Source organism: Kryptolebias marmoratus, linkage group LG20, assembly GCF_001649575.2.
Source record: "Kryptolebias marmoratus isolate JLee-2015 linkage group LG20, ASM164957v2, whole genome shotgun sequence".
Lineage (NCBI taxonomy): Eukaryota > Metazoa > Chordata > Actinopteri > Cyprinodontiformes > Rivulidae > Kryptolebias > Kryptolebias marmoratus.
In genome coordinates, this window is record NC_051449.1 from 22506462 (window position 1) to 22522158 (window position 15697).

A 15697-nucleotide genomic window follows, 5' to 3' on the forward strand; every position below is an offset into this window, starting at 1 on the left:
CACTAGCCACGTTGTCGTTAGCTTGATTCGAGCGCGTGTTAGCTTTCGCGACCGGAGTACCTTTATCCTGAGTTTTAGGCATTTTTATAGATTTTTTGTGGCTCGATGTGTTTCTCCTCCCGTTCATATGTTATTTTGTCGAGATAGCGAGCATATTAGCGAGTTCTGAACGGGAGTTTTCGATGCTAAGGTGAGAGAGAGGCTCTGACGCAGCCGTCTACTCCATTTGCTTCCGGAAGTCCCCCCATCAAAGGTGATTTAATGAGAAATGAATGATTTACCAGAAAGGAATCAGAATAATAGTTGGATTTAGTGTTTGTGTTGGGCGATAATACAACTATATAGTAAATCAGGATATCCGGAAATGGCAACAGTATTTCTTTGAAAACCGCTGAGAATTTATTTATGGCTGTGCGTGAAAAAATTAAAGCTGTAGTTACCTTTGTGTAAGAAGAATAGACGTCCTGTACACACACTCCTTTTTCTACTTCTGCCATGTCTGCATTTTCTCTCTAGTGACACCTATTGTTTGATGGGGGATTGCAGGATGTATTGTGCATTTGGCATTTTATTTTTTTCAGCAACTACACCAGTGGTGTCCAATCCTGGTTTTAGATTTTCCCCGCTTTTACACACCTGATTTAAATGAATGAGTGATTAACAGACTTCAGCAGAACCGGAAGAGCAGGGAAACAACTAAAACATGCAGGATAGTGGCCCTCCAGGACCAGGATAGGACACCACTAAACTACCTCTTGTCGGCACAGCTTGCTCACTCAATTGCTAATGCGCAACATGTTCACTGATAAATGTCTTTAATCTCTGGACTCCTACCAATTATGTCAACCATATCTATCAAAATATGTCACTGCTTTTTTTCACCCTCATAACTGAAAATGCAGAGGCTGAAATGAAGGATGCAGCATGAGCTAAAACACAAAATATCAGAAATTGGTGTAAATCCTCAACCAAATTGTGGAAAATTAAATCTAAACATTGAGTTCTTTTGCCTGGAACGACTAGTTTAGAAGCCATGCTGATCTGACGTCGTGTTTGTGTAACCTCCTGCCGTGCTGCGATGATGGATCAGTAAAGAGGCAGTGATCTGCACCGCAGGAAGTGCCTGGTGAAGCGTGACAGGCTGGTACTACAGGCTGGTACTCAGACACATGCTGCACATGTGTGAACACTCACACAGTCTCTCTCGTTCCCTCTGTTTTTTCCAGCTCAGGGCTCTTACTCCCAGATGACCAGCAAGCTCTTAGAAAGTGTGACTTGTCAAACCCTATTTGTGGGCAGTAGATGATTTTTTCATGCTGTAAAAGCTTCAGCAAAGTCTCCTGTCATGCTGGCCCACAGACGTATCAGAATTGGAAACCTCAGAGTTCACAAAACTTAGAAGGCAGATGTGACAGGGAGTTCTATGTGGCTGAGTCCTCGTTCACACAGGAACTTTTTTTTTTAATAGACAAAAGTTTTTTTATTGATGTAGGAGCCCCAAAACAGTATTGTTTTGAAAACAATATCATAGCCTCGCTTCTAATCTAACCTAACCCAGGGGCATCCTCTTTTCCTCTTGTTTACATTTTTTGCTCAGTGGATGAGCTTTATGTACACGCTCCATCCTTTGTTTCCTGTTTTTGGTGTATTTTTGTTACAGCACCACATACAGGCCTGTCATAGCTACTACAGTATTTTGTCATTTTCTGTGTTTGTGTGGATAAAACATGGCATCATTTCTAGAAATGATGCCATGTTTACAAGGATCCTTTCAGAAATGACAAATAAAAAGATTGTTTTGGGGGAAAATGTTTCTGTGTAGACAAGGCTTGAATTGCTTACAGTAATAAACCTTGTGAAGTACATAAGCTAATAAGACTGCAGAGAGGGATTGTAATGTGTCATTACAGGAGAATGAATCATTCCCAGGCATTGACTCGCTTTTCAGCTGTTCTGAAAGAGTTTGCAATCAGAAATTGGTGACAGATGATGGTGTCAGGATTGATTTTTAAATAGACATTCAACAAAAACGTTGGTTGAGATAACAATTGGGACAATCTTCATTTGAAAAATCAGTAATACATTTTAAAACGTTTTGTAGCTCCAAGCAGACCTGAAAGATGGACACATGTCCTGTGGACACACAAGTCGTTATTGATGAGATTATTTAGTCAGGTATTTGTGAAAGGTACATAAACCAGCATCTCTTATGGTTTTGTGATGCATCACTGTGATACATGGTTTGCATTAGTATGAAGAAATAACTGATGCACAGATGTAAACATTTGGGAACATTACGATTTCGATCAACATGTTGCTGGATGTCTCTGGTCATTTCAGCAGGACGATTCCAGGCCCTGCCCTGGATAACTTACTGCAGTATGACTTCACAGATGCGGTGTGTCTTGAGTGGCTAAATCTGTATTTGCTTCAAATTTTATATTTTAAAAATGTTTGTCATCTTGAAGAACTGTGAGAGCACAAACTTTTTATAAAACCTCCCACTTTTCCTTGAAATAAAACAAGCTGAGAAGTGAAATGGTCTCTAGTTTTTCTGATGTTGTAACCTGTAGTCTCATCAGTGAACATTCCACTAGCATAAATGTTTATTTATTTTTTTCTTAGGGTAATCTTTGCTTTGGGCATCTCCATGACATTCATCAACATGCCAGTGGAGTGGTTCTCTGTCGGCTTTAACTGGACCTGGATGCTTCTTTTTGGGGACATCAGACAGGGCATCTTCTACTCCATGCTGCTGTCCTTCTGGATCATTTTCTGCGGTGAACATCTCATGGTACTGTAATCTTAAATCAAGTTGTATTCTTTTTGTTTGAGCAAAATACTGTAAATGGTTAATTCAGCTTTGGAACTTAACTGCAGCCATGACAGTCTGCAAACATCAAACTAAGGTAACACCATCTTATTATTTATACAGTTTATAAAGTGGAGCAACACATCTGGATATGAAGCCTCTGTGCTCCCACCCCTTTCTGGGTGAAACACGCTTTGATTAGCAATAAACTTAGCTCCTGATGTTTGCTAATAAAACCGCGTTAAACTAGAGAAATCACATTTTCTGTGATAATGCAGTATGAATGCTGAGTGCTGAATGACTGCTGAAATATATGGAAGAAACTAAAACTGAGTTGTTGAAGCTAAAAGAAATGGCACACTCGCTAAAAGTAGCAAATGCTAGCTAAAAGCTAAAAGTAGCAAAATGCTAGCTAAAAGCTAAAAGTAGCAAAATGCTAGCTAAATGTAGGAAAAGGCTAGCTAATAGCTAGAAGTGGCAGAATGGTAGCCAAGAACTAAAAGTAACTTAAGAAGACAAAAATGGAGCCAGTTTTTGAAGTGGATTTCAAAGACAACAATGATTTTAAATACATCTCAATGTATGGGGAAAACATTTGTAAATAAAGGTATATATTTTAAAAAGTATAAAACTTACAAAAGCCAAAGGTCATAGCACTTATCTCCTGAATTAGCTGAAACTTCTGATGTGTTTTTGGCTGCTCCCTTCAAGGGTCACCACGAGTAAACTCGCACGAAAGATTTGGCCTGGATGCCCTTCCTGCTGCAACCTGGGCTTGAACCCGCAGCCTTAGGATTACAAGACTGCGGCACTGACCACCAAGCTACCACTGCCCCTGAAAGTTTTAATATGAATGTCTTAAATAGCGCAAAGTTTGCAGTAGTTAGACTGCAGGAAAAACAGGAAAATAATAGGGCTGAATCCACAATAAGGCAACATTGCTTTGAAGCTTTTAAGTGATCAAATAATCGGAGCTGTCATATATTTATTGTCACTGCCAATCAACAATCTCTAATCTTATGTAGAAACACTGATAGTTCATGAGACTGGACAAATGACACCACCCAGTGGCCTGACATACCATATGCAGATAGTAAATGTACACTTACTGCTTTCTTCTTTATTAGGCTGCTTTATGTAGCTATTTTTGTTGTTTGTCCAAAACTTATTAAATTAATTTTATGCAGCATGCTAACTGGTTGTAGCTTCAGAAGTGTTTAAATGTTAGTGAAAAATAACAATGGCATGGTTTGTAGTTACTTCAAAATGAGTCAAATCCTACTTTAATAATAGTAACTGACATCCACACAACTGATTTTTATTTATTCATTTTGATGAAGTGATGACCCATAAACATGGAGATAATAACGGAACAAAGCATCTCCCACAGTTAACCATGACATCCTCCCTGCAGCTGGACTAAAGCCACAGATCCTCCAAACAAAAATATCATTGTTAGTAGACTGATTTTTTTAAACATCTTTATTATTGTTTATTTTCAGAACCTTGTTATTTCCAGTTTGTCACCAGCGGTTTTACACTTTTTCACCCAAAGGGGGGCGTGGCTTTTTGAAGGAGGACGAAGTGGAGGACATTTCTCCTCTGTAATTTAATGAGCCTCCCTGCTGTGAGCAGTCATTAATTATATTTAATAGGAGGAAAGGATATGTTACAAAATTAATTTTATTTTACCTAAATGAATGACAAAGTGATTTCAGAACTTTTTTCCCCCCAACTGCTGTTAACATTTTTGTTAGCGTTTAGCATGATTATTGCAGTAAAGGTCAATAATCCACAGATTATTGTTCTGCTACTTGAAGAGCTTTGAATTGCAGTAATGGCACAGAAAGTTCAAACACTGTTTTAGTGTGTTACTGTTTTAATACAGATACAGATACATTTGTTTCTAAACTTTTTTTTTAAAGAAGAAAAACAAGCAAAGGTCACTGAAATAATTTGAAACTAACAAAAGTAGTAATAAGAAAAAAAAAAGACAGAAAATTAGGTAATGAAAGTCAGACACTGCTTTTGAATTGTGGTTGATCAGAATTATTTTAAAAAACAAACTAATTACAAAAATGATAGTACTCCTAGAAAAAAAGTGAAAATAATTTGACCACAGGGACATGTTAAACCCAGGTGTGTCTTATAAAGACTAAGACCATCTCAGAGCAGCTGGAATTGCGCCGCTCATGGTGGCTGCATGTTGGAGTAGCTCTGTTCCATTCATTCTAGGATATTGCTTTTGAAAACTTTATTCCTCTCTTTTTCTTGATGTAAATCACTTTTTTTGGATGATTACTTCCTCTGGTATCGGATGCTGTGCAGCTGGAAGGATTTTTACTAAAGCCTTTTTATTTTTGGACATTTTGTTATGATGCGTCACCATGACAACAAGTGTTAAATGTGAAGAACCCTGAACTCCAGTCATGGTCAAAACCAAGCAGACCGCCCATAAATCCACCGGAGATAAAGCTCCCAGGAAGCAGCTTGCCACCAAAGCTGCCAGCAGGAACACACCGGCCACTCATCTCTACAGGCCCGGGACCGTGGCTCTCAGGGAGATCCACCACTACCAGAAGTCCACCGAGCTGCTCATCCAGAAGCTGCCCTTCTAGCACCTGGTCCGGGAGATCGCCCAGGACTTCAAGACCAATCTGTGCTTCCAAAGCTCGGCCATCATGGCTCCGCAGGAGGCCAGCGAGGCTCACCTGGTGGGGTTCTTTGAGGACACCAGGACCGAGGTCGGAGGACAAATCGGGACAGACCGCTACAAGAGACCCTTCCTGCCGACAGCCATCAGCATCTATAACAACTCTTTAACAAAACCAGGACAATGAGCTACAACAACATTTAATTTCCCTTTGGGATTAATAAAGTATTTTTGAATTTGATGTTCCTGAGACTACAGCTGCTCAGATTATTCAGAAGGTTAAGGTCCACAGGACTGGAGACAACCTCCCAAAGTCCCAAACAACTTCCAAAGAGATTAGAAATTTCAAGGTCAAAGGTCATCTGTATCAGATCACACCATCAGTCTGTCAAAGAGCTAAAGAGGTTGGCACTTCAGTTTAGTTTTTCAGGCCACTGCTGATAGAAGTTGAGTTTAGTCAGATTCATAAAATTTTCTTCTTCACACCCTGGTGTTCTGTGATCAGTCCAGACAGTCTTTTAGTATCACAGGTCTATAGGTAATAGCAGAATAATCAATTCTGGTTACATCTGTGTCTTCAGCATTAAGCCTCACATGCTCCTGTAGAACCAGTGACCCACTGATGAGAAGTAGAAAATGGATTTTTGTGTCACAGTGGGATTTATCCAGCCTTTTTCATTTCTTGCCTCCTGCTCAGGACCAGACGGAGAGGAACCGTTTCTCCGTCTACTGGAAGCAGGTTGGACCCATCGTGTTTGGCTCCTTCTGCCTCTTCATCTTCGACATGTGTGAGAGGTGAACTGGGTTTTCTTTTTTCTAAAGCAGCAAATTTACATGAACTATTATTCTATCTTCATTATTTACATCATTGTCACCTGTGTGTGTTATGTTAAAAGACATCATTTTTGTGACGTAGTGTTTTTCTTTTTTTCCTCTCCAGAGGTGTCCAGCTGACTAACCCCTTCTACAGCATCTGGGCCTCAGATGTAGGAACCGAGCTTGCTGTATCCTTTTAATAAACAATATTTACCAGCAGCATCAGCACAACAGTTTATCTGATTCTGATCATTCAGTATTTTACGACTGAGTAGGACGTGTGTGTGTTGAAATATTTTTGGTTGGCAGCCAGTAATCATGTTCCTTATTTATTCCTGTTGAGTCAAGAAGAAGTGCTCCGTCTTGCTTTGTGCTGACTTTTTATTTACACTTTTAGTCTTTTCAGTTTTCATTAGCTATGTTATGCACCAGCAGAAGTTAAAAACTAAATTTAAGATTATCTAGGTTATTAGGATAAGAAATAATTCAAAGGTGCCACGTGTAACACCACTACATGTTGCATCACAGCTTCTTTTTGTCCCCCTTTGTGCTGTTTTTTCCATAGTTGTCTCCTCTTATCTCTTTATCTCTTGTTTTGGAGACCTTAGGGCAGATTTTACTATTGACACGATTCAGCTGTTGTCTAAATAACTGGTAAAATAATTTGAAATGTATTGTTGCTTAGAGCAGAAAAGTGAGTACAAATACTTTGAAAGAATCCTTCAGGTCCATTGTTGTTTTGTTTGTTTTATTTCTTTGACCGGCTGTTCCTCAGATGTCCTTCATAATTGTGGCAGGAATCTGTGCCTGTCTTTACTTCCTCTTCCTCTGTTTCATGGTGTTTCAAGTCTTCCGCAACATCAGTGGAAAGAGGACGTCCCTGCCTGCCATGTCAAAGGCCAGACGTCTGCATTATGAGGTGTGCCTTGACTTCATTTATCACTGTTTTTTATTTTCAAGCTAGACACATTTTTGCCTGTTTTTGCTTTATCTTGATTGTTGTAAGGCACTATTTATCTCTATATAGATATAGGAAGTTATTAGCCAGGGCTCCGCAGCTGTCTCCAGATGAGGGTTGTACTATGAAGCAGGTTCAGCATAGCTGGGCTTAGTTTCCCTAGCCTGGCTCGACAAAGCCTAAAACTCTAAGAGATAACAGGAAGTGTGACTGGTTTCTGTTGTTACATTAATTTGAACTTTTTACTTTAGTTTAGAAGTGTGGGCCTTCACAAGGAAGACCAGCGTTTCATACATTATTTGGTGCTTTACTACTCAAAATAGATCAAAGTTATTAAAAATTTTACTGCAGCTGTCAGATAATGTACAAATACCTTCACAAAACCAAATGCATATTGTAATACCGTAATTAAATATTCTCTAATGTACAAGGAACTACTGGTGAATGTAATTTAATATGAACTGTTTAACAGACTCTATCAAAAACGTTAACGGCTCCATTCTGATGTGTTGCACAGTTCATGCTTTATTTTTTCCTACTGAACATTAGCTGCACCTTTCTGATTCAGAGAATAGGGAACACATAGTTTGCGGTAAAATTTAAGGATTGAAATGCCAAACTCAACCTCTATTGTAAATGTGGTGCATTGACTGAGTCTTAGGGTGATGGGGATATTCACGCTCTCCTTTATTGCTGAATGCCAAAAAACATCGTTCATAGGTCTGTTTTTTTTCACCCACTGAAGGATGAAAACAATATGGATAAATAAAAAATGTGTCATGGTATTTAAGATAAAGCAACTTTAAAACATCAGATAAAAATAAGTCAGTGAATTAAATTTATGCAGTAATTTGTAATGGCTCTTTCCTGAACTCGGGACAAAAATGTTCAACTTTTGTAATTTGTAATCAGTTTTTTTTTAAAAAACGTTTTCATTTATGATTAAGGCTGTAATTTTGATTTATTTACAAGTATTACAATAAACTAAAATGAAATTTTATGTTAATATATTGTAGAGTCACCTGAAATGCCAAGGGAAACAAGTTGTTTTATTTATATTTATTTAGAGTATATTTATAATTTTAAAGCAGTGGTGTCAAATCGTTGCCCTGGAGGGCCACTGTCCTTAGCTGGTAAGTCTTGTAGCTTGTTGCAAATGTTTGTTACAAAACAGTGTTGCATTAAAAAGGCACACAGGTGATGATTTGGGTTTTGATTTCCCTTTTAATCTCAAAATAACAACTTTATTTTAATCTATTTAACTTTATTCCTAAAATAGTATTTTGCCTTTAGTTTCAACATTTTGACTTTTAATGTGAGGACTTTCATCTCAAAACTTAGAAATGACAAATAAAAAAAAATCATTTTTTTCCATCTGGGTGCCCTGATAAGTTGTTGTACTTCTGTTCAGTTTTTTTTTATGTCAAACCGATGAATTGTCATTAACTGGTTTGGTGAAATAGCAGTTCTGAAACTGAATATCACCATAAACAATCACTGGATCACTGCCTCTTTTTATTAGTTGTTTGGTAATAAGTGGACCCATTTTTGTCCATTTTTAGGGTCTAATTTTCCGGTTCAAGTTCCTGATGCTGGTCACTCTGCTCTGTGCTGCCATGACTGTCATCTTCTTCATCATCAGCCAGGTCAGTCTCAATCACACTGGGGTTTGAACTTTTGTTCATATTTTTTCATATTTCAAAATGTACTCATGGAGTATAAGCACCTGCTCTGTGAAATCCAGTTAATTCTAATAGCTGTCACTGATTTAAAAAAATAAAAAAACTTTTAGCTTTAAAAACATACAAAGCAGCCTCTTGTGAAAGTCTCCTTCCAAGAGAAACTTTGTGAGTACTTTCTTCATTTTTTCCCCATGTCCAGGTCAACGAGGGTCACTGGCACTGGGGCGATCACACGGTGCAGGTGAGCAGCGCCTTCTTCACGGGCATCTATGGCATGTGGAATCTGTACGTCTTTGCCATCATGTTCCTCTACGCACCTTCTCACAAACGCTACGGAGACGAGCAGTCAAGTGGTCAGTGCATCACTGGTAATTATGCATTCCTACTAACATTGAAAAAGAGACTCTTGTACAGCCTTCTATGCCAGAGTTTTAAACTGAGATCCTGAGAAGGGATGGAGTTCTAGCTGTTTGGTTAAACCTAGTAAATAAAATGTGCGTGAGCTCATTCAGTATTATCTGATCTGTTAGAGCTCGAAGTACGCATTGAGGATCACTTTCAGCTACTGCCAAATCAAACTTCTGGAGAATATTGGTAAATTTGACTAAATTATAGCCATTTTGTACTAGGTATGGTTGATAAGCTGTGACTGCCATCTTGAACTCCAGAGGTTAATCAGTTGTACAAGTAGATCTAAAAATGTTCTGAAGCTTTATTAAAATCTGGTTGATGGATCATGATATGTTTTGCTAACAGAACATACAGGTTTGACTCAAAAGAATAATTGAAAAGTCTTACAATGACAAATTGTCCAATGTGTAGCGTTCAGAATATGTGTTGGGGATAATGCTCAGTGAGTACCGCGCCAAATTTTAGCTCAGTATTACTAAAATTGACAGAATTATGGCTGCTTTTGCCTGGCCATTTTAGTGGCCATCTTGAATTGGATCCACTCCAAAAGTTAGTCAGCTGTAGAGGTGCATCCAGTGATTACTTTCTGAAATTTCATTAAAATCTGTCCAGTGGTTCATGAGATATTTTGCAAACAGGCACACAACCATGGGGTTAGCATTCTCGTCCTTTCTCCTTTGGCACTAGGTGATAACAGTCGTGGTTGTAAGTTAAAAAAAAAAAGAAGTGAATTTATAATGACCCAACATTTGTCCTCACTGTGAGAAAGTAAATTGTTTACCTTTCATTTAAACCCTTTTTAGCTCTCAGCTTGCTCTGTTAGCGACTGTCTTCTGCTCTAGAGGGGCTTATTCATCCAAGGTTTTTGAGTGGGGCAGAGGAGGGGGAGGAGGGGGGATGACTGAGAAGGACCCAGATTCCCAGGGGAGAGAACGGTCTCTTTGGCCCAAGACAGTGATTCTAATGGACACCGGGCTGGCTTCCAGGGAGAGAGGAGTGAGAAGAGAGGAGATGGGGAGAAGTGTGAAGAAAGAATGAACACCATCCATCCATCTCCTGTCAGAAACGAGAGAGAGGGAGGGAGGGAGAGGGAGGGAAAAAAGGGTTTGAAGTTCTGGCTTCAGGGTTTGAACTGCATCAGGCCCTCATGGGAGGGGCAGCACTTTCTAAATACCACTCCTGTTTGAGGGAGCTGGAAGTTTCTGTGCTAATTCAAATCAGATGAAGCAACTTGATGTGCAACAGACCAGCAGCAGTTCACACAGGGGCGGCAGCCTTAAAGACCTCAGGGCCGTTTCCCAAACAGAGATTAGGGCTTGTCCTAGATTCTACTTTCTGGGTCCAGGTGTATAATAGTCCTAGGCTTAGTCTAGTCCTGAAAAGAAGTTGATTTTCTGAAAGAAGATTAAAACTTTGTTTAGGCTCCCCTCACAGCAGATTCTGACATGCTCATGTCATGCTATTCATGACTTGTTAGATCAGGAAATATTTGGATTTATGCAGATATTTTGGTTAAATATTGTTTCCCCCCATGTGTGTCTGTCTGCGGTCATTTGTTAACAAAATATCTCTGTTACATACTGATGAAATTAATCTGTTGTTTGTTTGTTCATCTATTATTCTGTCTGCCCACAAACAGGATTCTAGCCATCGACTAATCTGCAGTCCTTGTCCCTGGCTACCTCCCTGTCTGTCTGTTAGTGAAATATCTCAAGAACTACTGGATTTTATGAAAACTGTCAGAAAGTAAACCATGAATAACTTTTGCAGGCAACCTTATTAAAAATGGCCGCCACAGCCATCTGACCCTAGGAAATATATAAAAAGCAATAACTCAGCCAGTTTAACAGATATTGAGCTAAAATCTGGTGTGGTAGTAGTTGAGAGTCCTCCTCAACACGTACTCAGAGCGCTAGCCATTGCAAAACACCATCGCTTAAAATTTTGGCATTAACTGTTAAAATCAATCTGTGCAGGTGATGCTGGAGCAAACAGCGGAGAGGACATCCAGCTGACCACCACCATCACCCATGTAGATGGTCCTACTGAGATCTACAAAATGAGTGGCAAAGAGGCCCAGGAATAGATGCTACGTCCATATTCTCACTACTGCTCCAATGATATCAATAGAACAAAACTGGCTTTCCTCTTCATTATCCTGTTCCTAAAACTGCATTTATCAGTTACAGTTTACGGCTGCTGCGCTCTCGAGCAACAAAGCATGAGCTTGTTTGCGTGGCACCCTGTTTCCAAAGTCCTTATTGTTCTTGTAAATCAGAATATCAACACTCCTATCGGTCCTTTTCATTTCACAGGGGACTTTCATATCACATTTCATATTTTATGCTGTTTGTAAATGTTGTTCGACACCTTTTACTCCAAGTTAGGTACTGAAAAGCTGGATAATAAAGAGATTTAAGTGGAAGAGAACCACTTGGTTAGAAGTTACATGTAGCAGCCAACACGCTCCTGTTTAAGTCCAGTTTGTTTAGTGAAAGTTCACTGAATCATGATGAATCAGCCACATGCTTCATTTGTCCTGTTTTATTATGTTGTATTTTTATTGGAGGCCTTAGAACCTGTCACAAATACAGTCATAAAAAGTATATGATGTGAAGTGCTGCTGCCACTTTCTTTCTTTACTTGTATCACTGGGGAAAATGTTCAGAACACAGCCACTTTGGGAAATGCACACTGTGCATTTATTGTGTTACATTGTTTATCTATTATTATTTTTTACAGTGGCTTTGTTTTTAGCTTCACAAACTATATGCATGAAGCAATATTTTTAAAGTTGACTAGTTGACTACACATGGTTTAGTTTTTTTCCCCTTTGTATGCTAATTTAAATAAAAACATTTACCTTTAATGCTTCTGTATCTTCACTTTAACAAGGAGAAATAAACCCACAGAAATGTGGGGATGTTGATGTTGCTATGTGTCTAAGCATTTAACTTTTTCAGCAAAAGGTTTATAGGGATGTTACCTGCACTACTGTCAAGGGCATGGGAAGTAGGGGTGCAGATGGTGCTGAGGACCATCTGATTGGATGACATGCATGTACAAATACATCAAGAATTTATGAAAAATGTATAAGATTTGATCAGTGTTGCATGTTTAAAATTCTATAATATTTGTAGATTAAGTTTTGTAAATCTGGGACCAGTTATTATCTTACAGCCGTTTAAAAGATGAGCATTAGGTCATGATATTCATCCTATAGATGCTGTCTAAAATATATAGCATATTTATTCATGTATTTAATTGCATTTATTTGGTATTATGGTATTATTTATGAGTGACTGGTTCTTAGAAACCCGACAGAAACATGTTATCACATCTGAAGCCCATTTTCACTAGTAAAGAAATTGTCAAATTGTGCCAATTTTCATAAGTAATACTAGTTGTTTCTTTTTAGTGGCAGAAATAGGATTATTGTGGTGAACATGCTGAACATTTTTTTAGAAATAATCAGAGAAAAAAATAGCATAAACCATTTATTACCAAACTGTTTTTAAAGCTTATGTCTGAGAGGAGCAGATGTTTCTGTGGGGACAGTGCGCCCCCTCAAGGCTCAGAGCAGAACAACAAGACAGATGTCCCTTTACTCTGATTTGTCAAGTTTAGTTGAGAAGCTGCTTAGACCGGAAAAGAGATTTGAAAACATTTATTATTTATTATAGAACAGAAGCATGCAGAGTGCTGAAGGATAAAACACCTAAAAAATGGTGTTTAATGAGTGTAAAATATCTTAAAGAAAGGACTGGATAAGTGTGTGTGATAGTACATCATTTGTATTTGTAGGTGCACTTTACTGCAAATAAATTTATATATCTGTTTTCCAAGTTCATTTTTGTTCTGCACTTTAAGATTTGATATATGAAAGTCCATTTTGCCACTTTGAGCAAATAAAAAACTCTTAAATGTTAAAATATTTAAATTATGACTTACCACCTCTATGTGCTGGTATAGATTCTCAGTCATCCAGGACTTGGTAAATCCATAGAATGGTAAAAAACAAACAAATCCAGTTTATTTTTTTACCCTGTTTTGGATTTAGCACTTCTATATTTTGAGATCATCACTTTAAGGTAATGGTATCTCGTAATTATAATTTAGAGAATCTTTCATTATGATCGTCACAATAGCGAAAATGAGCTTTCATAAGATGGCTTTGGCTCTGAGCTATTTTATTTTTTTTGTTGTTTTTATTATAATTATTTCTCTTATTGTTTTTCAACCTCAGTTTTATTTTGAAAGCCCCCGGAACTAGCATACAACATCTGATGCTCCAGCAGCTAGCTTGATGCTAGTTAACGTCCGCTTGTGTTTCGTGTTGATCCGCCTCTGTCCTCCCGACAAAATTCGGCATTTTTCGTCCAAGTGGGGGAGGAAAAGGAAAGGCGAGATTGGGCAGACTGGCGAAGATTTTAAAAACAAAGTAGTCGCCAATTAAACACCGAAACCGACAGCTGGAAGAAAGTGAGCTCTTTTGGCGGCTGCTGAAGTCGAAGAGGTCCGTGTACAGGTGGTTTTTTTCCTGCAGTCTCTACGGTCCAAACCACAGCGCTGGTTCCTACAGGAGAGGTCTCCTCCCATTCTGTTGACGGATAGTCTGCCTTCAGTGACAAGAAATAACCAGACCTGACTACATTTCACCGGCCAGGTAAGACGGCATATACCGACAGAAGTGAACATAAGCAGCGGACATCGGGGCGCTTTCAGCTGAAGCAACAGTTGGTGTCAGTGTGCTGTAATCCGACACGTTTAATGCCCGCTGTCGGCTTCCTTCTGCTCTCTGGGTTTGTACAACACTTACACGGCACACCTGAGCGGGTACACCTGAGCGGGTACACCCAGCGCTGGGGCGCCTTCTGGATGTGGTCCCCAACAGGTGACAGTGTGCAGCTGGCCGGGCCTTGTCCTGCTCTGCCCGCGGGCTCCGCCTCCATCTAACACCGAGGGACGGATTTTTTTTTTAAATCAGTCCGAGAGGCACAGCTGCAGATGTTTCATGTTTCTGCCTTCGTGTTAGCAAAATATCTTCAATATTTAAACGTTGGTGTCAACCCTGTCCGTCTGTTAGCAAAAATATCTAACGAGCCTCTGGTTGGATTTGAATGAGACTTTCAGAAAACAATCACCTGGTTCACTCCTACAGGTGATTAACTTTTAGAGTTAGTCCAATTCAAAATGGCTGCCACAGGTAAGCGACCGTAGCAGCACAAACATGCCTATAACTCAGATAATTTTACAAATAATTGATCTTGCAAGATCTGTTCTTGAAACTTTTGCGTTAACTGTTAGTCATCTCTGTCTGTCTGTTAGCAAAATATCTCATGAACCACTGGGGAGATTTGAATGAGACTCTCAGAAAGCAATCACTGGATGAACATCTACAACTGTTCACTTTTTGGAGTCCACGCAATTCAAGATGTCCACCACAGCTAACTGACCTTAGCCAACACAAAAATGGCTGTAACTCGGTCAGGTTTACAGATGCTGAGCTAAAGTTTGATGTGGTCATAGCTGAGTTGTTCTCAACATGTACTCTGAGCGCTGAGAGACCCTGCAATGTCGCATGTCATTTACAAGGTTTGACCAAAATGGCTGGAACTCCATCCCTTCCATCCTGGTGTGATGGCTGAGGTGGAGGCCACACAGGGAAGAGGCTGATATGTTTACATGTGGCATCAACAGCTCTGTTCACGTCCTGCAGCCGCTAGGAGGACAGAATACAGAGCAGCCATTGATAAGGCCAACTCATTAGTACTCCATTCAGCACCATCAAAGCCTCCCCTCCACGGCCATCAGCGTGAGTGGGTCGCTGGAGGTTGAGGATTTTGCGCATTCCCTGTCTGTGTGCTGGAGGTTTGGTTTGGTAGCACAGGTTTTATTTTGCAAGAGGGAGCAGCATAGTTGAGAGGAAGTGCCTCAAACTTCAGAGGACAGAGGAGAAAACCAAGTGCAGAAACGTCTGCTTTGTCGTGTTTTTATCACCTGCTGCCAAAGGCAAAAGGGAATATTTTTGCTTGGGTGTTTGATCGTCTGTAGTGTTGGCTAGTGCTGGGCGATATAACGATACATATCGTGGGGACGATAGAAAAGTGTCTATCGTGATATATTTTCTTCTATCGTCTCTATCATAATTGTATCAATGATTCATGTAAATATTTCATAACGTAGGCTACGATGAATGTATTAGTGTTGTCGCTTTGCATACATTCAGTTTATATAAGTGATAAATAATAAGAAAAAATAACTATTTTGCGAAGAACCTCCGTTTTGCGACATGACGCTGCTTTACGTGTGGGTTTGCGACATGACGCTGCTTTACGTGTGGGTTTGCGACATGACGCTGCTTT

The 15697-nt window shown here is 39.4% G+C and overlaps 2 protein-coding genes across 3 annotated transcripts in view; both read left to right on the forward strand.

Moving 5' to 3' along the window:
* wls (Wnt ligand secretion mediator) overlaps positions 1-12201 on the forward strand; it is a 33497-nt gene extending 21296 nt beyond the window's left edge. Inside the window, exons 6-12 of one of the 2 annotated variants that reach the window (XM_017430778.3) lie at positions 2626-2794; positions 6163-6260; positions 6406-6469; positions 7057-7200; positions 8802-8885; positions 9121-9289; positions 11309-12201. In XM_017430778.3, coding sequence (XP_017286267.1) covers positions 2626-2794; positions 6163-6260; positions 6406-6469; positions 7057-7200; positions 8802-8885; positions 9121-9289; positions 11309-11418 — 838 coding nt within the window. In that variant the 3' untranslated portion in view covers positions 11419-12201. The remainder of the gene's footprint in view (positions 1-2625; positions 2795-6162; positions 6261-6405; positions 6470-7056; positions 7201-8801; positions 8886-9120; positions 9290-11308) is intronic. The other variant, XM_017430779.3, reaches the window with a different exon arrangement.
* Positions 12202-13623: 1422 nt separating this feature from the next.
* Positions 13624-15697, forward strand: part of gng12a (guanine nucleotide binding protein (G protein), gamma 12a) — a 47969-nt gene continuing 45895 nt past the window's right edge. The window contains exon 1 of the mRNA XM_017430792.3: positions 13624-13998. The gene's annotated coding sequence lies outside the window, so the exon portion shown is untranslated. The remainder of the gene's footprint in view (positions 13999-15697) is intronic.